The sequence below is a fragment of the Caloenas nicobarica genome, chromosome 22 (assembly GCF_036013445.1).
Source record: "Caloenas nicobarica isolate bCalNic1 chromosome 22, bCalNic1.hap1, whole genome shotgun sequence".
NCBI classification, from domain to species: domain Eukaryota; kingdom Metazoa; phylum Chordata; class Aves; order Columbiformes; family Columbidae; genus Caloenas; species Caloenas nicobarica.
This window is the reverse complement of record NC_088266.1, coordinates 7,625,669-7,650,513: the sequence shown is the minus strand read 5'-3', so window position 1 is coordinate 7,650,513 and position 24,845 is coordinate 7,625,669. Positions and strand designations below refer to the sequence as shown.

Sequence of the window (24,845 nt, the reverse complement as noted above, 5' to 3'; positions counted from 1 at the left end):
AAGCAACTGGGCTCTTACGTGCAGTTCTCCTCATCTCACTACACGCGAAGTAATTATATTTTTACTAATTGCTCTAATAACTTGCAGAGCATTAAAACCTGACATAAAATTCCAGATAATGTCTCTGCAGGCTCCAGTACAGGCTCATCTGAGCAGTGGAGCATGTTCAACCATCAGCCTGAGAACAAACATGGGCTTCCCAGAGGAATCGGATGTCTGACCATGAAGCCTGAGACTGGCTCAAAAGACAACATCCAAAGCAGAAAATGAAATATTCCTCACCTCTATACTATCACACTTTAGCCAAGACAGAACAGGATATGCTGAGAAACGCAGCCAAAGCAACGGAAGACAGGCTTCCCGAAACAAGTATAGCAGAGCAGCCTGTCCTTAAGGATGGTGTGAAAGGGAGAAAAACCAAACAAATCTCAGCAGGAATATAAACAAACCAGCCAAAGCCTCCACACAGACCAGGAGTCAGTGAAGAAGAGCAGAGGATGACCAGAAACATCGGAGGTTCACAGTGTCATTCTCAGCTCAGTAAGGACCTAGACCTGGACCTTCTGGTCATGTCGCGTGCCAAGGAAAGGTCATCTCTACATTTTTGAAAGAAGCAAAGGCTTCAGTGGAGGACAAATGTACGTGCTTTCCACAGGAAATCTGTACTAAAAATCCTTTCTAATTCGTTACACATCTGTCACTAGAAGATTTCTGTCCTTCAGTTCAGAAGGGGTCTCTCTCTCTCTCGTTTGCTTTTTGTTTTCCTGAAGACAACCTCTCTACAGACAGTGAATGAAAGGTGAGGTCAAATGGCTACAGAAGCACACAATGGCTTCTGAAAACTGACAGCTTTATAGAGAAAAAAGAAGAGGCTGCCAAGTTTATCAGAGAAGATCAGGATCACAGGGGAGTGCATAAATGAGAAGAAAGGCTTTCTTTGAAAAGAAAGAACACCACTATTCTAATTAACTAGGAAAAAAAAGCAAGAGCATCAGCAGCTGCTGTCTACTGCCCATTTTAAGAGATCTAACTCCTCTGTGGAGTTAAAAAAAAAAAAACCAACCAAAAAACAAAACCACAAAAAACCCAGAATAAAACAAGCATGGCTGTGTGCAGTTTGGAAAAGTGTGCACTGTCCTTTATAGCCTGGCATAGACACTGAAAACAGGGGAAGACCTTCAGAGGATGGCCACCCAACATGCTGCCCCTTTGAACTCCTCTGCACGTTCCTTCCCTTGGCTCGTACCGTCCCAGAACAGCAGGAGGGACACGGTCTCACAACACTTGCCAGTTCTTTGCACTACCAACACCTGCTCTGTGCTCAAAAAGGTGGGATTTTGTCCTTGCCCTGAGCTCACTACTTCCAAGAGTAGCAATTACTATAAACCAGCAAATTATTTAATTAAAGGTGTTTTCCAATCAAAACAATTCTATGAAATGCTTTCCTCTGGGAACCACAATTCCCACTGTTTCACTCAAAATCCCCTCCTGTTCACTGTACCTCTCCCAGACCCTGAGCCCTACAGGCACTGGCTAAATGTTCCCTGAAAACTCATAAGGATTACCAGCCTTTAAAAAGCCTGGAACCAGAAGTTGCTGTAAGTGCTTCCCAGAAGGAAGCTGACGGGCCTATGGCAGTGCTGCTCTCTGCGAGCACAGCAGCCTGTACAGCACAGCCTGTTCTGCAACAGCACACAACAGCTCCACAAGTCCTGTCCCTGGGCAGTAAATTCTGAAGAGGATCTTGTAGAGAAACCGAAGCTACTACACTGTGAGCTGGGCAAGGTCAGGCAGCTGAAGACTTGCCTCCTTAGGAAAGAAACAGAGGCTCAAGGTCTTCAGCGATCTGCAGAGCTGAACAAAGAAGGCAGATTATTTTTTGTCTTAATGTAACTGAAAATATACAGTTCACATATAGGATGTCTGTCTTTAAAGAGATTTGTGGAAGACAGATGTTTACCTAAACTTATGTAAGATGTAAATTGCCAATCCTTTTACCATGCTGTTCCTGGGGTATGGTTGATTGTTAACCCTGCCTCTCTTGCAGCGGTCGTACTACCTGGAACCGTGAACTGTAACAGCGTAGTGCAAAGGAACTCAAAGTGTTCCACTGAGTTAATGAAAAAGAATTTTAAAATTCTAGTCAATATTTTGGGACTACAAATACTCCTTGAAAACCTTGCCTCCAGACTACATAACAGGCAGTAGGGCAAGGATTTGAAGCAGGGCAATTAAAGTAAACAGAGAAGACAGGGATTTGTGTATTTATTCTATTGATAGAATCAACTCACATTAACTTATACCTTAGCTAGCTAAGCTAACATTTGTTCTCTACGGATAAACGGGAAGAAGCTGCTGGTCCTTTAAATAAGAGTGTAATTTACTCCCTTTGGAGCACTGTGCATCAAGGCAGAGGCTTCTGATAAGTCACGGTTAGGATAATTATTCAGTCTTTTTCCCTGAAGGGCCTCTGCAATGCAGTGGTCCTTTTACTTTTTTTTTCTCCTCCCTGTTAGCAATGCCCTAGTTTGTTCGCTGCTGCAGTCTCCCTCCCTCTCTCCCTCCCTTCCACCACCACCACCACCACATCATAACAACCTCTAATTGAGAGCTTGCCCACTAACCAGGAGCTCCAGACGAGCTGCAGGAACACTGGAGACAGTGCTCACAGCCACCTTCTGCAGCTCTTCCAAATCACCAGCACTCAGAGAACTGCTAAAGAAGGGGTTTAAAACCTGCCCCCTGTGCATGCCACACTGGAGATTGCTAACAGCTGAGTATCAGCCTGCACCACATTGCTATCGGCTGTTCTTCACCTGCAGCCTCGGTAGCAGATGAAAAGCACCTGCAGAGTCTTCTGATGCTCAGAAGTCAAGCAAACTCAGCATTGATGCTAAACATGAGACGATGTGCGCTTCCTCTTTAAGAGATGTTTCTGTTTGCAAGTTATGCCTCTGCAGCCAAGACACAAACCTCTTTACTCCTGCAATAACCATAGCGACCTGTCTCTGTTCTGCTCATGTCCACAAACGTCACAGACAGTGCCACCCTGACTTCCTTCAAATGTCCCTCTTGTGTGTGTCCTGAAAGCACAGCAGCTACAGGTCAGAAAGCAGAGACAAACCGAACATTTGTGTTCTGTGATGTTACAGGCAGGGGGAGAACCAGGGAAGGATGTGTCTGTCTGCTGCTGCTATTAATGGATAACCCTGAATAGCTGAAGATACGGGTACTGTGCCACTGAAATCATGACCGATGCTACTTGGAAGGAAACTCTACGTTCTTGTTATTGCCCTGCCAATTGTCTCCCAACCCATCAGCTCCAACTCTGCAGGTGTACACATGCTGCTCTGCCAGAACCCAGCTGGAAGTGGCTCCTCCTTGCCCGCCCCTGTGCTCGCGATGAGCTGCGGGTGCTCCCATCACAGCGTCGCGGTGCTCAGGTGTGACTCCTGCCAGCCCCCGGCTCACAGCTGCTCACGGCACGGAGAAAGCTTCTACTGAATGCTTGAATGATAAACGCTGCTTCTGTCAACACTTCCCACAGACAGAATGTGGGAGCCCTCCAAAAAGCTTTTGAACACCACCTGCCTGCACTGACAGGTGGCAGGCCTGAATTGAGATTGAAACTGTTCAGTATTTCCCCAGTTAAACAGTTCTAAGTATCTGCCATGTCCATCAAAGACATAAAATAATAACAACTACATCCCTCCCCCATGCCAGGAGCTGCTTCTTTCATTCACAGTCCTACCATGCAGTGAGCTTTGTTGAAGACTATTGCACGCTTCTTACCATCCAAGGACAGCCAGTCATGCTGGGAGGAAGGCAGGGTTGGCAGAGCTCTGGCTTTATATTCAAACACCACGGAATTGGAGATGATCTGACTGTTGAAGGCAACTTGCAAAGTCACGAGCCCAGTGTCATGAGCTAGAAGGAAAGTGCACGTGGTGAGACAGAGACCTCCCTGCAGAAACGCATGGCCAGGTACTACCCTGCGGATCTCACCGTGGGCCAAGCGGCAGCTGGGAGCAGATGCAATGAAAGGAGAGGGGGCATTTGACAATGTTTTTGTGACTAGATAACTGCAGAGTCCAAAATACCAGTCTGTGTTTTTAAACATTAAGGTTCTAAGCTTCAGAGTAATCTAATGGGCTGCTTTAGCAGAAGGCGGAATCACACATGTTCCTAAAGCTTGACCAGCCTCGCTGCATCTCCAGTGGGAAGCTGGGCCCTGACAATGATGCTAAGTTATTCTGTGTACACTTGATGTCATATTCTGAGGACCAGCACTCCTGAAAATCTCTGTAGGGAGGCTAGAGGTGTTCTCATCCTGTATGTACCAAGCACAAAGTGCAGAACATAGGCAAATTAAGAGTCAGAAGAGCAGTGAGTGCACCCTGAATAACAGTTGCTCTTTAGTCTGCTATTTCAAAACTAAGGAAATGCTTAGAATTATTTTAAATTATTTCAAGTAATTATTTTAAAGCTAATTCAGAGTTCCTAAGTAATATTTGTTGTGATCTATTGTGACGTATCAAGATCCTTAGTTGCTGTTCTCACACTAAATAGGTCAAATAAAAAGTAAAAGCTTCTCAGTGTTTACGCATTATCGTTCACAACGGGTCCGTGAGTCTAGTCAAGACAAATACATGAGACTATCAGGCTAAGAACTTGCTCTGAAAGCCCCATGTTAGGAGAGGGGTGTTCCTTACCTGGGCAGTAGCAGCGCAGTACTCCTGGCTGAATTAAAGATGCAGGCACTGAGATCTGATCAAACAGACAGCTGTAATTATTGCTGGCTTCCTGCCATGGACCAGTAATTAGGACTTTTACTCCTCCCTGTTAGGAAAACAGTGAACAAAAAAAGTAGGTTACAGAAGAAGCCATCCCCAGAGAGGACCGTGCACTGGAAGGGCCGAAGGGCAAACAGCATCTCGACGGCGAACAAGTGCCAAGTGAATGCAGGTCCTTGGCACCTTCAACACCAATAGCCCAGTCTCCACCACCGCAGGAGAAATGCAAACAGCATCCATAGCAGAGGATCTTTGTTCCCTTCACACGCTCTGCTCCCCGCTCCTGCCCATAGGCCTCCGTCCTGTGCCAGCTCTGCGACTGCCCATGGCAAATCTTAATGCTGCGAGCCAGACGTCCCTCCCAGCTGGCAGCTCCGGGGGACCCAGGATGCTCCATCCCTGCCCACCATCACCTGCCCGCTGCTGCCTGCTCAAGCTCAGCCTTTTCTCCTTGCCACAGAAAAGTGCCACAGGTCAATCACAGCAAGCGTGCTGCGCACTTGCCATCACTGCCTTGACCCTGCTGACATGGATGGTTGACCATGTAGAGGACACAAAAAGCGACACATCATCTTCAAAGTGACAATTGGAAGCACGAGAGGAGTTGGACCATGAATCTGACAGACAGTGATGTAGGAAAATCTCAGCTAAAAACAGCAGTCATGCAACTTGCGTTGTTCAGGTACTGGGAACCTGGTTAAATAAGGACGCAAGACGACAGCGGGTGACCCAGAACGGGGCTGTGTTTGCAGAGAAGCCATCCGAGCACAGCCCGGGCACCCGGGCCCAGCCTGTCCCAACCCTTCCCCTGCCAGGGCTCTGGCAGACGAGCGCGACGCCAGGACAGTCCCGCACCGGCTCCATCCCCGCTCCTGCTCCGGGACCACAGAGGCCCAGCAGGGCCGGGACACCCGGGGCCACCCCCGCTCCTCCCGCCGGGCGCTGCGGCCGCTGGACACGCAGCCAGCAGCGAGGGGGCCCGTTCCCATCCCGGTCCCCATCCCGTCCCCGCGGCCCTGCCGCCCTTGGGCGGCCGCCGGCGGGAGCGCGGCCGGGACGCGGCTGCAGGGCGGGGACGCGCACCGAGCTCTGCGGGGACAGCGGCAGCGCCCCGGGAAGCCGGAGCCGGGTCCCAGGTGCCCCGAGCCTCTGCGGCAGGACCGGGCGGAGCGGAGCCAGTCGCTCCTTCCCGGGGCTGCCTGCGGCCTCTGAGCGCTCCGCAGCAGCAAACACAGAAGCCAAATCGCTGGGGCATCGCTCTGAGCTGCTTGCACATCAAACCCTGACCCTCCAGGATGGATCCATGCAACCAGGAAGCAATCCTGGACTTATGCTGGTTTTGAAAAACGTTCTGGTGAGTTTATGCAGATCGATTAGGCCTTGTGGTCTGTACAAAACAGAAATACAACAAGCACTGCCAGCGGGAGTCGAACAATTCATTAGTGTAGCAATGGATAACAAAAAAAGGTTTCCATGGTAGCAGCAAAAAAGAAAGATTTGCACCAGAAAGGCTGCAGGTTCACTGTTAGGGTTTTTCTGTTGATTTTTGGGACCTTCTACACAAGCAATAAAGAGTCGGACTGACTGTGCAGACAACAGCAGTGACAGCAGCACTGTCTGTAGGACAGCACAGCCAAGCGCCCTGACACACGGTGCTGCTGCCACCGCAGCCTGACTGGGCTCAGCTGCCACAGGCCACGTTGCACCACTGCTCGTGTCACATCGCCAGACAGCAGCAGCGACCACCACCGTGCTGACACTTCAGCTCGTGTCACCCTCCAGAGAAGCGTAATTAACTGAAGTACAGTCAGACATGCAAATGGCCTTGGACCTCTGACTTCCAAGAGAAATATTTTGAAAGCCTCGTCAAAACTTCAATGAAACAGTTCTTGGGAGCCCTTATTAACAAAGCAATGACAGATAGAGCAGTAAACATTAATGAGTAAAAGCCCTGGACTTACCTCAGGGTAAGACCATTCTGGTGAATAATCTGTCACCACGAACAAGCGCCCACTCTGCTGCAGCAACCCCAAAGTGCCTTGTGCTGCAGCTGCAGAGACCACCTCAGCCACGTGCATGTAAGCCATGGTGCTGGCGCCGCTCTCCGTGCTGCTGAGCTGCATGTTGGCTTGCTGAGGGCTGCAGCAGGGAATGCACATTTCAGCCTGGCTGTAGGTTGCTCTGTTACTGTCTTCAGGCTGAGACAGTCCGGCACTGTCGCCCGACACCAGCTGGTGTCCATAGAGAGCATTGCTCCCACCTTCTACCGATATGAAATCATTAATTAGATCGGAAAACTGGTTGCTGAAGGAGATGTCAAAGTGGTCCAAGTTAAGCTCCATGTTGGAGGAGTTATTTAAGCTGGGATGGGCCACAGGATAGAGTCCTTGTACCATGTTTCCTTGGAGAATAGGGAGGTTGTTCCCGTTCCTGATACCCCCATTGGCCTCGGGCTGCAAGTAGTGTTCTGAGCTGCAGGCTTGAAGATCCCCTGATTTAAGTAGATTTTCATTCCCTTCTGCCTGCTGGGAAGTCTCCATGGGAACTTCAGCTTCTGCAGTCATAGCCTGGAAATTTGTTTGGAACTGCATGAGCTGGAGAGAAGAGCTGGACTCTATTCTGGTTTCCACTGTGCCGTTACAGTTGGAAGTGGTTTGGGATGGGGACTCCGTTTTCACACTGGGGATTCCTAATGTGTTCACAAATGAGCCACTTGTGTCATTCAAGTTGTTGTGAGTGTTCTGCTCAAGGGGAAGAGGTTTGCTGGCATCCTGCAGAAAGAAGCTGGGTGAAGGGGTCTGATGAACGTGAGGGCTCTGGACAGTCTGACTGAAGCTGGAAGAATAGTCCTTGTTGGAGTCAATGGCACTGAAGTCCATCTGCTCCAGGGTGGTACTTGGGCTCAGACCTCCTCCGGAGGGAAGCAAACCTGAACCAGTGGTGAGGGTGAGAGTGTTTGATGCAGAAGTGGAGGAAAATGCTTCTTTGGACATCTGTTGTTCAAAAGATGTGTCCTCAGTTTTAATTTCTTTTGTGAGGGTCGTATTGAAGTTGAAGCTGCGTTCCGTTGTGGGCGACTGCCTCATGTTGGTACTGATGCTGTCGCTTTTCATACCTCCTCCACCATAAGTCTGCCCTTGCTTGGGATTGTTAAGAAAACAGTCTGGGTCAAAATTCATGGTGGTTTCTGGAATTTTTCTATTTCCATCTAAAGTTGTGGAGAGCACAAGCTCCTCAGAGACAGTGCTGGGCAGCATCGACAAGCTCTCTGAACTGCCAGTTGTTGGAAAAGCAAATTTGTGTCCATCTGAACTCACAGCAAGTACCAGTCCTTGTGCAGCTGCATCTGAGGACAGAAGGTGTTGGTTTGGGCCAGAGGTGGGTGACATGGTGTACACGGCTTCACTGGTGACTTCTGACATAAATACGGTGGCACTTTGTGACAAGCTTCCCATAACGGACGCTACAGCCATACTGGACACGCCGGTGACAGCCGGGCTGTCTGCCATGTCCGGGTCGCTGTTCAATCCGCTGCTGATGGACACGGGAGAATTCTGGGTTGTGTCGGGGACCTCCACCTGGTTGGTGGAAGAAACCTCGGTGCTGTTTTGGTGGAGCAACACTGGTTTCGCCACTTTGCCGTTCCTCTTCTCTCGGCTGGAGGCCTTGCCATGGCTGTGCTCGTTCTTGCCTTCAGAGACATCGTTATTTTGTACCTCTGAGTGAGCGCTGTACCCACCTGTCCTTGGTTCGACCTTTGGTGATATGATGCGGTGTTTGGCACTGTTACACTTGTGATGCACACTGCTTCCTGCCCCTGTGCCAGAAAACAACATTTGTCGTTCAGTAAATACAAAATTAAGATGACGCTAGTTGTGTGTCTTAGGGCTGTAGCAAAGGACAGCTGTGCTTACGCTGTGTGTGTGAGGGAGAGCTGGTACACGAGAGAGCAAGAGACCTTGGAAATAAAATTAATTTCTTGCTAGTGTCAGGTTTACAGCTCCCTTTCCACCTAACGCATAGATCCTTTGTGTGCAATGACAGCAACTTCTGAACAAGTGCGTTTGTTCCCTTCCCCTCACCCCACGTAGCCCCTGTCCCCCTCGGCCCTGCTGGATCAGACACCACAGGAGAGGAATCGGCACCTGTGACCAGTTCTGGAGCTGTTGAAACGCGCCCGATCACTGCACAGAGCCCACAAGGCCGTGGCAGAGGGTTTCTGCCACGCAGGCCCGTCCGTCTGCAGCACGGACGAGCCCTCAGCCCCCGCACAACTGCTCGGCTCGTCACGCCGCGATGTCGGTGGTTTGACAACTGCTCTCCTGGGCTGGATGCTGACTGGTAACGCGGAGGTGACAGGTGCCACATCACAGTCCTGTACTGAGCGTCACCCTGCCACCTAGACCGCGACCTTATCTCCTTGTCATTATTGTGTCTATTACAGCTGCCAATCACATTATTTAAAAGCAGTACACCAGCCAGCACAACAAAAGCCTCCCGTAAGCAGGGTGATGCGTTTCTCCGGTCCTAAGCTGTTCCTCTGCTGACAAATGAACGTTTTGCACGTTGAGAGGTTGCAGGCAGAGTGTGCGATTAGTACCGGAGCATGCACCAGCCGAGGCCGGCAGGAGACGGGGAGCTGGGCCGGCAAGAGGAGCGTCCCCGAGCCCCCGGAGGATGAAGGACACAACGCTGTCTGCACACGCGTCTTGGCCGCAAACTCTGGTGCAAGGACTGCTTGTGGTGTTTAAGAAAGAACAGCCCACGAATTTTTGATGTTTCTTTCCTTAATCGATTCATTTTCCCTAGAATAAGGTAAGAACATTAATTATGGTACTGCATAACGACTAAAGGGGGAGAGACCTCCTCCTTAGAGCTAATGGCTACAATTATCAATGCCGTCTTCTGAGTAACATAAAGCATCCATGTAGCCGCTGCAGTTTGCTAAATCTTTTGTTCCTTGCCCTTGAAAGGGAACTTCTTTATTATGTGCTCAAGACTTGAATCAGGTCACTTAAAGTAGTTCAGGACAGTGCTTTTGAGACTAAATGCAATATAAATCTCTCTATTCTCCTAGGTACAGAGATGAACGGGAACAAGGGAGAGGCTTTCACGCTGCGGATGACAGTCAGGAGCTGGGAACGTACATGTCAATGCGCGAGCCGTTACAAAACAAAGCAATACTGTTATGTTAAAAGGCATGCAGCTGACTTAGTGCTAGACAAAACATCAAAGGGAAGAATAAAAGGATTCATGTTCAGATCTGCAAGCCTGGATCAAATGCTGAGCCTTAAGGTTGAATTTTAATCCAAACTCAGGTATTTCAGAGGTCATCATTCTTACTTAAGTCACAATTGTATAATGCAACTGCCCCCCAAAAAAGAAGAAAAAATAAACCCTTTGAAGCACTGACAGCTTTCCTTTAGAAATTCTGCTAAAGACTAATTAATGTGTCATATTTTACTGGACCAAAGCACTAGGAAGGGGTGGCTATAAAGCAGATGAGTTGGAAAAGAGAATCACTCAGCTTCCCACTCTGTATACAAAATGCTAAACTAAGGCTGCTGTTTCTTGCTGTTGTAGCCTCACTCAAAACAAACCCTTAATGGGAAAGAAATCTCCTGTATTTTCATGATACCTAAATAAAACCTGCCTTATCCCAGTGATACCTTGCAATTAACCACCTGAGCCCATTTTCTTCAGCGAAGTGGGCTGCAGGGCAAGGAGTTCAGAGGGTGAAGTTGGAAGAACATTCAATTTTGATGCTTTGAACACGCAGAAGAGAATATGCCTTTTTGAGCAGGCCACATATGGAGGGCATTCATTAGAGTTTGCACATTACAAAGCATTGACAGGTTTTTCAGAAGTTCCAGCCGCATCTTTTTATGCTCAAGACTTCTTCTGTCACCTCTGAACTAGCTGTGTCTCAACAGTTCACGATACATAATTTAAGCGCTTCAGCGCTACAAGCCCGACTCTAAGCCCGGATTAAGCTGCGGCCCCTTTCGTGCCCCTCGAGGTGCTCACCCAAGGTACCAGTGCAGAGACAGTTGTGTGTCCGAGGCTGCGGTTTGGTCTGGTGGCTGTCGAGGATTTGCTGCACCAGCTGTTCCACCGAGAACCCCGAACTGCTGTTGCCGTTGCTGCACGTCCACTTGATGCCATGAACTGCCGAGAAAACAGCAAAGACTTCAAAAACATGCCAGAAATCACCAAAAACCATTCCCAAAGAAAGGCAGAAACCCATTCCTGCTGCTTTTTGTCAGGAAAACACCCCAGCAGAACATCTTTGTTCAGTTTGCTGTTAGTGGCGGCTCTCGCTAAGGTGAAACATGGTAAGGACTATCTGAGCAGTGCATGTGACCTTCAATAAAACCTGAAAGCAACCAAATACTTGTGTTTCACTGAAGTAAACCAGTACAATTCCAAGGAGCACTTTGCAATCTTTTTCTGTCTAATATGAAACCAAAATTAGTTTGTTTTATAACAAAATCAGCAGCCACAAATCTGCCAGTATAACAGCAAAGACAAACCTTTTGCCAGGTCTTCACTGTCAGGTGCTGGTTGGCAGCAGCGAAGACCGACTCATTCTCTGAGAGTCACTAACAGACACTGCGCGAGTTCATCCTCAGACAACTTCTTGGTAATTTGGGAAAAAGGACAGGAGGGTGATGTTGCAGAACACGTCGCAAACTGAAGGTCTCTTTTCTTGGGGCCTGTTAGCTATTTAAATAACAATGCTAAACCGCAGGCACATAAATTATTTGAATAAAGGCTCCCTCTCAGAATTTTTTAGATGCAGAACTGCACATAACAGTGGTATTCTCAACCTGACTTACAATCGAAAGAGCATTTATAAAATATTTTCTCCAAAATAACTGACTCAAGGCATCTTCTGTCTCCTTAAATGTCTGTTTAAGTGATTTACATGTGCCTATTATCTATTTATCCTTTGTGTGCACTAGAGCTCACTTGCAGATTTTGGGAAGTGCTGGTTGGTGGTGACACCGTTCCCAAGGTGTCCCTGTGCCCGCAGCTCAGCTGCAAGAGTTGCTGCTTTTCAGCAGCGTCTTTGTCCAACTCCAGCAAAGACGTTCCTTGCAGGAAGGAAGGAGATCGTCTGGATCTCCTCTTCTCCTCTTTGATGCTGCTTATTTAGTGTGTCATAAGCAGCTGGTTGAACAGAGCTCCTGGATCTGCTCTGTGGAGCAGTTTTATTGCTTTTTTTATCACCTGTTGCTGTGTTCCCTCATCACCCACTGATGTTACCGTGCCTAACAGCATCTCATCTTGGTTAGGTTTTATATTACAGAATTCATATGTTTATTGGCTGGGCTGGATAACTTGCAGAAATACTGTAAATAAGGTTTACAAGTTTTCTTCCTCATATCAGTATTTAAAGTACTGCAGTTACTTTAGTAATGAGTCCCTCTATCCTTGCTTGACAACCACATTTATTGTTATTGTACCCAACAGATTTTGCTTTCTAGTGCGTTCACAATTTTGAATTTCCTCTTAACACTCAGTATCTGTTATTATGCGTAAGCTAAAGTTTATATATGCTTACCACTTCAGTACCTCCACTCACATTCCTTTTATTATTCTAGGTATGTTATTCTGTTACGTGTGATGTTATACCTAATAAGTGATGTTCAAATAGCAGTTTTGCAAAAAATACGTTGACAGCAAGCTTAAAATGCAGTAACGTATTTGGAATATTTTCAGCTACACTATATAAAGTTACTGAACTGTACTTGTTGTGTTAAGTCCTTTGCGGTCACTTCGGAAGTGCTTTGCTGAAGCAGGGAGCTCAGGTACGCGTTGCTGGGACAGAGTCAGTTTTACAGCAGCACGGCAGAGTTTGGTCTCTGCTGCTGCCAAACCCCCAACGAGCAGCGTTACTACAGGGGGCAAGTCTGGTAACGAATCGTGTGTCATGGTTTGTGTATTTGTAAATCTGAACCAAGCCGTGACCTGGAAGCTCAGAAATGAGACAGCTTTACGGCTGGACACCTCTAGTATCAGGCTGGTGATTTTCAGGTCCTTGCAGCCTACCAAAGCCCCATGGCGGGTCGGTTGCTGCTGAGGGTCCTGCTCTGCCTCCGCTCCCCGATCCGAACGGGGTGCAGCGGTTTTCAGTGCTTACACTCCCCATACATCAGCAAGGTTATAAACCAGAAAGCCAGTAAAGGGTGAGAGATGGCAAAAAAGAATGTCTAGATGCTTAATGCAAACTATCCACTACCTTAACACATCCAATATGCACATTTTCTTTCTCCTCCTTGTAAAGAAAAACTCCTGTGAGCTGGTAAGTTTTTAGTACTGAATACCAAATGCTATTGAGATGGCTTCTAACATGTCATGCTTGGCTTCCTGACACATAATGAATCAGCAGGAAAGGAGACTTCTATAGGGAAGAAAATGCATTATGAAAGCAAGGTTAAGAAAAAAGCATATACACACACACTCTTCCTGTTTCTTAGTGGCTCGAAAGGTGAAACCACTGTAGAACCACATTTGATTAAATATAGTCATAATGTGGGAACACACAAAAAAAAAAGAAAAAAGAGGAAAAAATGCTGAAGCTTAACAGCAATTCTGGGAGGTATTTTGAGCCGGATTTCTCGTCAGACGCCCCCGGTGTTTCCTTACAGTTGTAATTCGAACGCCAGGTGGCGCCCGCGGATCAGGAACGGGCGCTGGGGGCGGGGCCGGGCGGGGCCGTGGGCGGGGCCGTGACAGGGGGCGGGGCCGTGACAGGGGGCGGGGCCGTGGGCGGGGCCACCGCCCACACACGGGGCTCCTGCCGCCCCCTCGTGTATTTTTTTTTTTTCCAAATTTTTTTAAGCACAAATCTCGCTGGGCGGTTTTTGTGAGAAGCACCAGCAGACGAGCAGGTGCAGCCCCCGCAGCGCCGCCCTGGCGCTGACCTCCAATGTAAACGTAGCTCCAGATAAAAACACCCAACAAGTCAGTGCTTCAGCCCGGATTAGTGCCAATTACTGTATTTAAACTTCATTCGAGGCTGCGAGTGCTCAGTGCCTGCTGCAGTGTGACAACGCGGGGACACAGGCCCAGGTCACCTCCCCGAGCCCTGGATGGTCCCCTCCCATGGGCAGGACAGAGAACCCAAGCTGCCTGTGCCCAGAGGTGCTTGGTGACAGTGCTGGGGACACCTCCAGCTTCCCCGGCTGCAAGCAGGCAGCAACAGCACGAGCAGAGCAATGAAAAAAGCTTTTTTCCCCAAGAAAGACAGCTCTTAATTATAGTGGACCTGAAACGAGGACTGCAACGTAGCACCAGCTGTGAGCGTGTAACTCGTGCTCTGCCAGCCGAGGGATGAGAGCGCCAAACGGGGACGATTTGGAGAAACCCTCAGCATGAGCTGGCCCACAATTTGCTGATCATATGGAGTTTATACACAGAATTCTGCTGTGCTGGATTCTGCCACTGCATTTTGCTTTTACCACCAGATGCCTCAGAGGACATCTGCTAATCTGTTCACAGAAATCTCCAAGCAAGCCCATAATAGGGCACGAGAGGCGGAGAAAACTGAAAGCGACGCCAAACTGAGGCTGATTCTTCACACCAGGCATCCCAAAATGACTTACAGGTGTCTCAGACAACACTCCCACAGAATTTCCATCTACTATCGCTACTCATTTTGCACAACTGGCCCGAAAGGCTGCAGTTGTACAGAGGCAACACACATGATTTTTGGTTCAACCAGTTAGGATGCTGCCGACAGTCCGACTGTCACCGGCCCGCAGAGGTTTCAGTGGAGGCTTCACAGCCCCGCTGTGCTCCCCGACCGCAGCCCCGAGACATATCCTGGCCTGGAAGGAGAGGGAATCGCCTGCCGGAGGCCGCGAACAGCTCACGCTGCAGCGGCCCAGACGCGAGCTGTGCTCCGTGACGGGTGACGCTGCCGGCCCCAGGAGCCCGGGCCTGTCCCCGGCACTGCGGAGCACTCGCTGGAGCTGGGCTGACTCTGGGATGATGCGCTGGGGTATGAGGAGGCAACCAAGTGAATTACAAATGCAAGAAATGTGAGCAAACTCCCTGCTCACCGCATTTCAGGAAAACCAGTCTGGTGTATTTGTCTGGCCGCTGCCCCTGTCCCTGCCACACTGCACAGCCAAGAGAACCCGCTGCCGCACCGCAGACTCCGCTGCCCTGTATTCCGACAGAAAAGCTTCAGCACCCAACAGAGGCCAAAAGCTTTAACACCAGGGCCGAGCAAACAGCCCTTGTTCTCAGCGAGTCGGGAATGGGCTCTCACTGACCCCTGGGCAGGAGAAGGCATTGTCCCCAAAGGCAGAACTGGTACCAGCTTATCCTCCCAACTCTGAACGACACAATGGTCCGGAACAGGATGAAAAACCTCCCTGCAGGTGCAGCACTTGTCCCGGGACCTCCACACACACTCTGGCTGCGTCATCGCTAACCGTCCAAAACGCAACATTCTTGTGAAAAACGGCAACCAAGGAAACCAAAGAATCGACAAAAGCCTCATGCAGCTTCCAGCCCCAGAGGAACAACACTAGAGGAACCGCAACACGAACAGGGACAGGGTGAGACTGTCACTTGACCAGCACCGTGCACAACGCTTTGATTAAGTCATTGACAAACCTGCTTTAGGGCAGAGAAATTTGGAAACATCAGGCAATCAAACTGTGAAGGCTGTGAAAGAATGTGATTGATGCAAAAATGTGATGAAGCTAATGTGCTTGGCTCCAGAATCTCATGGCACACCCAATACTGGAACCAAATCTGATGGCTTCTTGGCGAGCAGTGCCCCTCTGTGCTCCCTGAACACGGTTATCCGTGTCCTCTTTGTTTCTAGGTCTGATCGGAATCTAAAGCTTTTATTTTAGTTACACTTCTAAGGATACCTTTCCCAGGATATGTACCCATAAATAGAGATGTGTATGTGCATATACACTCTAAATAGTTGTGCAGAATTTCACTCTTCCCTCCCAAGACATAAAAGATCCAAGTGTTATTAAATTTACAGCAAGTTTGTTGTAGTTTTCACATAATTTTCTTGATGCACTGCAGATCTTTTATCAGGCTGCCATTTCCTCTCCTGTTTAATGTTAAGGTACTTGTCCGGTCTCAGCTACACCTTCAACATCTTAGATTTCTGTCTAAGGTTATCGGTCCCAGGGGCAATATTCTATTTAGCAAATGTGTCATTTTCTCTATTCTCCTCTGCCCTTCAGCTTTGCATGGAAAAGGAATACATGGGCTGGCAGAGCTTGGGATGCAACAAGGAGTGGTGCAAACTTACATGGCTAATGCTGCGATCAGCATGAGACTGAGATGGATCGGGATGTCCCTTCACGGCTGTGACCGCTGATACGGAACGCGGGGCAGGACAGCAGCACTGCTGGGGCAGGGGCGAGGGGGGCAGACCTGGGCTTTGCTGACTTGGATGCAACCACCTAGATCTGGTATTGCGGCTCCCGCAGCTAGCTTTCTCTTGCTTACAGGCCCCTGTTACACCTCATCTTTCCTTCACTGTAAAACGATGTTTGTGTGCACACTGGGACATATTCTCCAGAGAAAAACATACAATATAACCGTGATGTGAAAGAAAATACACTCCAGGGTGGATGCAGAGAACTCCACAGAGCTGCCTGTTTGCAGCACAGAGTTCCCCATCGCTCTGTGCATCTAAGCAGCCTTCTCTTTAGGCTGCAAAGTTCAGAACATGAGTACAGACACAACCCTGAAACCCTCAGCTCCACAGAGTCCATCTGCAAACAACAGCCGCCCGTTCCGATCTGACACTGACCACCCAAACACGAGTGCCCTGGGGAATCCCACCTGCCGATACTGCCAAGGCTCTTTGTAGCTGAGTAGGTGCCTACAAACGGTACTTGAAAATGCAAGACCATAGGTACAATTTTTTTCCCCAGTGTGTGGAGGGGACCTTTTTTGGGATATGACCTTTTCAGGGACAGTCTGGGCAGCTTTCATATCACACATCCCAGAAGCATTGAATATTGGGAAGGAAGAAAGTGCATGCAGATGCGAGGAGAGTTTGGTGGTGACAAATGACTCCTTCGCAGGGCAGGCTGGTGGCAGTGAGAGACATTGCACTCAAAATTAACCCTTTGTAAAGCAAAGAGCAAAAAAGCCTCCGGATACTCACACATGGGTTTGAGCTGTCCAATGAGCTCCTCTTTTGTCCACTTTGCCCATTCCTTCTTGTCTGTGTTTATTGAGCACAAGATGGGGCCGCAGGGCTTCCCGCAGTCCTCGATGGCAGGGACGTTCAGGTAGTGCACCAGCACGATGTCCGGGTTCTGCGGGGAGAGCAGAGAAAACATTACGTCCTCGGGCCCCTCTCTCCGCTTGGGGCTCTCTGCATTTGCCTGTCTAACTAAAACCGTGACAGAAAGCACCGTAGTTAGATCCCAGTATGTACCAGATTTCCCTGAGATCGGAGCTGCTCTTTAGAAGAGGTGGCAGAAGATGACGCGCGACAGTTTGCAGGCATCTTCCCCTCGCCCCTCAAGCACTTTTCCAACCTGTAATACACCAAATACTTGCAAGAGTCCTGCAAACAGTCGCAACAAACACCAGGTGATTTACTTTGCTTAAAGGGACCTGTGGTCTGTTTGGTCCAATGCTTTCATCAGTTCTGGTCCACACTGGGCTATTCCAAATACACAGAAATTCACCTGAGAACAGCTGTAACAGCCACGCTTTCTGTGCAGCAGTAGAAAGTGGGAGGGAAGAGCAAAGAGACTCTCAAACAGCATTACAGTGCCCCAAGGACAGGCCCTTTTCAGATAAACCCAACATTTTTTGTCTTTTGAAGATCTTGCAGCTTTGCAATGAAAACTGCAAGCTTCAGAAGGTCGGGACTGGAAGAGCCCACGTCCTGTGCAGAAGAACTGCAGGGTGCTCGCTCCCACGGGGCTGTTCCCTGCGCCCCTCTCCCCTGCCCTTCTCGAGGGGCTGAGGGGACGCGGGGGGACGCTCCACTGGCTGCAGCCCTGTCCCACCGACACCAGCGTGCCAAGCAGGGAGCTCAGCAGCGCGTTACCACCCTGTGAGTAAATGAATCATCCTAACAACAGCAACAGCAAGAACTCCGCTAGTTCCCACCAGCATCCCAGGGAGATTGTACAATAGATAATAACGAGATTGAGAAGCTGATTTCTTTCCCTTAAGTCATTTACTCCTAAGTTCACAAACTTTAATGACTGCTTTGGAATTATTTATAAAAATAAATGGGATAATGGTGTAATTAAAACCCTAACGTTTCATTAATGCTGTTAGAGCCCTGTTCCAAGGGGGAGGGGGAGCACAAGCCATCATTCGTTTGCAAAGGTTGTGCTAATGGCAGCGCTTGCTTATGAAACTGCTGAGGGTTGGAGCAGGTGGACACGGGCCCGAGGACAGAGCAGCGTGGGGACAGACGGCACGGCAGAGCGTGCCCTGGGCGCGGGGCTGCGGGCGGCGCTGGACGCGCCCGCGGGAAACCTGCCCGAGATGGCAGCGCCCCGAGCTCTGCGGAGCCGCCCGCTGCCACGGCCCGGCCAGAGCTGCCGCGGCCCGGCCAGAGCTGCCGCCACGGCCTGGCCAGAGCTGCCACGGCCCGGCCAGAGCTGCCGCGGCCCGGCCAGAGCTGCCGCCATGGCCTGGCCAGAGCTGCCGCCACGGCCTGGCCAGAGCTGCCACGGCCCGGCCAGAGCTGCCGCGGCCCGGCCAGAGCTGCCGCCACGGCCCGGCCAGAGCTGCCGCCACGGCCCGGCCAGAGCTGCCGCGGCCCGGCCAGAGCTGCCGCGGCCCGGCCAGAGCTGCCGCCATGGCCCGGCCAGAGCTGCCGCGGCCCCACCAGAGCTGCCGCCACGGCCCCGCCAGAGCTGCCACGGCCCCACCAGAGCTGCCGCCACCAGCCCCACCAGAGCTGCCACCAGCCCCACCAGAGCTGCCACGGCCCCACCAGAGCTGCCGCCACGGCCCCGCTGGGCCGCCGGGCGCGCTGCGCCGCGGCATCGCATCCTCCCAATGGCTGTGTCTCCTCGGGGCTGCAGGAGCTTGCTCCAATGCCCCTGGTGCTGCTGAGTAAGCAGGAGATGACACGAGAAGTGGTTAAAAACACAAAAAAAGCTGTTAGTTTTGATAAAGAAAAATGCAGCTGCAACATCTGTCTGACTCTTGTTTGCAGCTTCATCAGCACTAAGTGGTCAATAAATCAGACTGGCACAGTGTTACGTTTCTTCCATGGCTCAAACATTAATCTAGTGCCAGTTCTCATGAAAAATGAAGGAGGAAAACTATGTGATAGTGAAAGTGTGTACATTATCCTGAAAGTAATAATGGCCATAACGGCGCTGCAGACTCCGCTCCCGCAGGACTGCAGCCTCCCGCGCTGCACGAGCTGCTGATGCAACTCGGAATTCCGAGGAGGTGCACACATTCCGTCCTGGCTCCTTTTTCCCCCAAATCAGGTCTCTTTGTCCCAGGTGTCTCATACACCAAGAGAAGAGAACAAGAAACAGGATAGTGAGCCCGTCCTGCCTCAGATTCCCAAGGTAGAATAAGCAACCTGGCTGCTAACTAGAGATATTATTATTATTAGTGATGGGCAGACAGGGTGCTCCAACCTGGCTAAATCAAATGGGCTTCAGCCTAATCCGTTGGTCTCAAGCCCGCTGCAGCGGGGAGTAGCCTGGTCTTGTCCGCACAGACGACAGCGCAGCAATAACCTCCAAAGCGGTGACTGTTTAGGCAGAAGAAGGTGAGCTTTGCTTAGCCCGCGGGCTCAGGCAGAGCAGATGACAGATGCTGACGCCACATCCAATTAGATTTTTAAGTAGCGAGAGCAAATTTATCAGATAAGTGGTTGGAGACGTTGTGCATCAGAGTTATCAACTTCTTTGGTAACTCCACGGTTGCGTCTCGCTTTGTTCCTTTGGAGATTTTCCGTGACCTTTTTATTTCACAGTATGCTCTAATAACAACAGTGAAGTTTTGGCAATGCCTTCTGAAGAGTATAACAAATAGCAATGCATTTGCTGCTACATGGAGAAATTACTTTTTTTCTTTTTTTTTTTTTTATATTTACTCACCAAAAATGTCTATGAAATTGAGATATTTTATAAATTGAGTGCTGCTGCCTGTAGCATACACTCACATTAGCAAGAGAAAAGAACACACAATGCCAACAACATCGTACCCTTTACAAAATCTGGAAAGGCAGAGAGGCTGCTAGATTTCAGTAACAGCTGCACACTATTCCGCATGGCAAACCATCGTTCGTTCACCCACCAGCTCCCTGAGCCAGCCACATACCCCGGTATCTTCTGAGACACCCCAAAGAGCAGCAGCAGTCTGCACATCCAGTGCCAGACACAGGAATACTCAGAGTTTAACAGGAGAACTTGTAAGTTTGTGAATGCTGGGGAAGGTGAGGGCAGATCAAAGGTTTCTTTGCAGCTCAGGCACTGATGCATCTTAGAAACCCGAGTTTCCAGTATCACAGACTGAGCGGCGAACACCCCCGCGGGTTGGGGACGGCGGGACGGCGACAGCAGCAGAGCCCTGAACCCAAAGGCAAGTTCTCAGCACAAACTCCCACTAAGTTCACCGTGTCGTCAAGTCATTCTTTTTTATAGATAGAGACACAAGGAAAAAATGAAATCTAAAACGCATTGTCAACTTGAATGATTTTCCAGGTTCTTGTCACTAAACAACCATCATCCCTCAGAGCACAAGAAGGGCAATAAAACCAATAGAACTAATAAAGGAAAACCGCGTGCAGCTTGACGGATCTGGCTGTCCCCGCCATGTGACAGCCCATTTTACCTGGCTGGCAAATTGAAGCTGCAGCAGACTTGTCCACAGGATAAGTGAGACCCTGACAACACCAGCACTGACTCCTAGTTTTTTAACACCATTGAGTTCCACTAAAAAAGGACCATTTTGAAAGACCATTCAAAAGATTTCGCAGCATATATTTACAGCTGCTCAGTAATTGCTGTTTAACTTCTCGTCTCCGCCAAACAGAGCACAGACTGTTCTGTACCACCAGTGATTCCTCACGGCTGCTAAAGGGATGTGCTCACCTTGGTAATATTGTTTGTCTGCATATGGAAAAAACCCTATATTTTTATTTGTAACTGAAATAACCTGGGAAACCTCCACCGAATAGCTTTTCAAAACCAACACAGGATGGAGGAGGAAGGGTTTGAAGCTGCAGATGTTGTTGGGGAATCGAGCCCGGGCGTTCGCGGGGCCGGACCCCTCGGGCTGCGCCGACCCCGGCGCTTTGCAGCGAGAACCCCGAACCAAACCCCAGACTGCACTTGTACCAAACCCCAGACTCCACCTGCCCAGGAACCCGCTCATGTTCCCTCTGTACACCCACCGAACGATCACGCTCTGAAGTCACTTATTTAGCAATAAATTACAACCGTCTGAAATCATTAGCAACAAAGTAAATTGTTTTAATTGATCTGAACTTTTTTTACGATGCGGGAACTTTGTTTCTATATAATTGCACTTTCTAAAGGAGTAAAATAGCAAATTAATCACTCTTGGAGCCTGCAATCTTTAAAATGCTCCTGATTCTAAAAGGCTGCACGCTGGAAATTGAGAATAAATCCACATTTCCACGACTCTTCCATGTTCATGTTTGTAACAAACCCTTGCAGGGGTTCAAGGACTTTCTCTGACAAGGTGTGCACCGCGAGAACAAGCCACACACAGGTATTTCACACTGAACAGCATTTGTATGCTGTGTTCTTGCAGCACTTGTCGAAAACAGTATTCGCAGGACTTTTTATTTTATTTTTTTTAGGGATCGGAGATGATGAAGACTATGCAGATTTAAATAATTTTGAGATTTCATTTGATATAACCTCAGCCAAATACAAAGGTGCAGGGTCCTGTTAATAAATAAACGCGCTCAGCTCAGCCCCTTTCTGTCTGAGCAACGGCACCTCTGCGAACAGCAGCAAAGCGGCAATCTAAAACAAACAAGGTACACTGCCATCTAGTATAAATGTATTTTCCATTCAAATTGATTGGAGGGGTTCAGAGGAAATATTCAATTTATGAATAGAGTATAAACGGCACCTTTCAAAAGAACAGTTTTAGGCACAGATTAGCTCTCCATCCTCGTTGCTTCTGATAGGGCTAATCACCACCCTAAATCAGTGTTTCAGCTGAACCTGACATTGGAAATCATGCATAATTATACTGATTAATTTTGCTGAAAACATACAGTGTTTTGCTATAGAAATGTAAACATAGTAAGGTGAACGGGTGATACAAATAGCTGAAGCTGACTGCTGTTTAGAAAAAACACACTCAGGTGCTGAAGAGATTTAAGTGACTGCATTTATTAAAAGAACAGTCCCACATCTGCCTATTGACTTCTGCAAAAAAAGAACAGAGGAAAACTGATGGATATGACTCAGGAGTGGCTGTGACCTACTAAAGGCATCCAATTATTTATATATACATCAGAATAAAATGAAGCAAACAATATACAAGGAGTGCTTGAAACAGCACCAGTCCTGCAAACCACCTGCACGGTGAAGCGTCTGACAGGGCCAAAGAAACAGGTGTAATGGGTCAAAGGGAGTGCGGGCAGAGGAGCCGGGCAGGGCGGCAGCACGGAAAGACAGGGAACTCCAGCCGGTTTCCTGGCAGTGAATTATTTAGCAGCTAGTAGAAAAAAACAGAAAAGGCCTCACAACACACAGAGATTCCAAGAGGCAAAAACCCTAAAGTGAGGAATTCCTCCTTTGTCACTCTTGCGCAGCATCCGCATTTCAGAAGAAGCTGTAGCAGCTCCAGAAACACGCTTGTTGTCAGCACGAATGGGTGCAGAATTTCATCACCAAAGCCTGGTAATCTCACAAAAGAAACCAGCGTTAATACAGAGCACTTGAAATGGAGAGGGATGCATTCCTTCTTAGCTGCATCTTGCCGTGCAACGTTCTGAAAAGCCACTGGCAGAAAATTGCTTGGATTTCAATTTTAAAGCTGCACTTAACCAAATACTATCTGTCTTCAGATGTATTGGCAAGGAAAAGTAGCAAATTACTTGGTTTTCCTGTAGCATCTAGAATTACAACAGCTGTTGTGCCAGTCCCTCGTCACCTACCACCACGGCTCACAGAGCCGACAGGCGCTGTGACTGTCCCGCTGCGCCTTGCCCTGTGCTGCGCTGGCTCCAGCTCTTGGGACGCTCTGGCTGACGTACTCACAAGCACAAAACCAACCTACAGCAAAGCCCCGGCATCGCACCGAGCGTCCCTGCACGGACAGCGGGCGGTATGGGGAGCCGGGTTTGCTCCAGCACAAAGCCTGAGGATAAACAGAAGAGAAAGGCAAACACAAAGCTGCAGCTGAGCAAGTCACATTAGGTCTGACACACGGAAGCTGTGATGCATTACTCACCCTGATAAGTTCAATGTATAATTTAGAAAGATCTCGCCAAAATGGAAGAGAGAAGCTCTTAAGCAGCTCTGAAGGGTGTTCGGCTCAGGCATCGCACATGGTTAGCGTTCGAGGGGAGCTGCCAACTCTGTGTCAGGCGCCTATACCTCGCCCAATAATTTGATTTACATGTACCTCAATGCTGAAGCACTTCAGAAAGAACTCATTCCTTTTCACAGGCCAGATTTAGGGGTTTTATTGAGTATTAGGTATTACCTCCCTGCTTGATGACCAAAACCCGTCAGATTGGAAAGCCCTCACCCTCCAAGCGCTGCTCAGTGTCACAGGCACCCTCAACAGGCAGCCTGAGCCAACACCCCGCAAGTCACAAATAATCCCAAACTACGTTAGAAGGACCTTAGAGGATGCATTGCCACAAATTTAAAATAAGCAAATATTTTTAAAAAATCACAGCTCACATAACACACAAGGTGATATTACACTAGTTTAAAAGAGCATAAATGACGGCCACCTGGCCATACCCCTTTGAAGAAATACTCATCTCAGGAGAAGGAGAATCTTCTGCCCCTGCTGCGTTGTCAGGAGGGCTCTCCGGGGCTCACCCGTCCACAGGGAAGCTGGAGATGCTTTTCAGGACACATCGCCACTGCAACTGCTCCATGAAGCACTTTATCACACACGCATTTTAAACTCTCGATAACACTCACACAGAGATAAGGGAACAGGAACTTGGGCTGCAGTTTCATAACATTTTTCCAATTTCTAGTGGTTTATCTCCAGAAAACATCAGCAAGTCTCCCAAATCCTTACACATTAGTACAGCTGGTGATGTCACCCTCTACGACCTCAAACTGCAATAATTTTCTCAGAATAAGCCGCTCAAAAAGGGAACCCTTGTACCAAGAGCAGTCTGCCTCCAACACATGGAGCACCGGGCACCCACCTTCGCAGTGAAAACCAGAATTTGCTGGGCTGACGTGCTGATATTTACTTGAAGCAACGGCTGCCCACGCACCTTTCACACAACGACTGTCGGCATGCGGCAGAAGGGCCAACCTGACCCCAAATCTATGTCCTTCCCGGGGTGACGGGGTGGCTGGGAATTCCCTTGTGAGGAGTTTCACAGGGCTGCACCAGCCGGGGCCAGGGAACGCCTGGAAGGAAGGTCCCGACTGTGGCTTCCAGCAGCTTTCGGAGACTGAGCTCCAGCCAGACAATGCAGCACACGAAACAGGGCCTGGGACAGAGATACTGAACAAAGGGCAACATGGGCCCTGGCCGGGACAGGCACACGGGCCCTGGCAGCGGCTGAAGCCCACGTCCCGCTGCCGACGCAGAGGCTAATCCCCCGGAGCTCTCAGCAGAGATTTGCAAGGAGTTGTTTTACTTAGCACCGAGCTGGACCAGGAGCACTCATGCAGCACGAACAATCTGAGGCTGCACTTTTTTTTTTTTTTTTTTTTGCAAGCACAGACTGTGCCCACAGAATGTGACATAATTTGAGTTCAGAGATGCAGTAAAAAATAGCACACCCCTCCCAGAGCTTTTCGACTCAAAATCTCATCAAAAAGAAATGCAGTTTCATAAATTATGCAGCCGTACCCTGCCTATCACATTTGG

General features: G+C 49.1%; 1 protein-coding gene across 3 annotated transcripts in view; it reads right to left on the bottom strand.

Moving 5' to 3' along the window:
• Positions 1 to 24,845, bottom strand: part of CAMTA1 (calmodulin binding transcription activator 1) — a 181,723-nt gene that overhangs the window by 26,528 nt on the left and 130,350 nt on the right. For all 3 annotated transcript variants that reach the window (XM_065649842.1, XM_065649843.1, XM_065649844.1), the window contains 5 exons: positions 16,954 to 17,107; positions 10,821 to 10,961; positions 6,755 to 8,610; positions 4,713 to 4,839; positions 3,793 to 3,927 (listed from right to left, as the gene is read on the bottom strand). In XM_065649842.1, the coding sequence (XP_065505914.1) occupies positions 3,793 to 3,927; positions 4,713 to 4,839; positions 6,755 to 8,610; positions 10,821 to 10,961; positions 16,954 to 17,107 (2,413 nt within the window). The remainder of the gene's footprint in view (positions 1 to 3,792; positions 3,928 to 4,712; positions 4,840 to 6,754; positions 8,611 to 10,820; positions 10,962 to 16,953; positions 17,108 to 24,845) is intronic.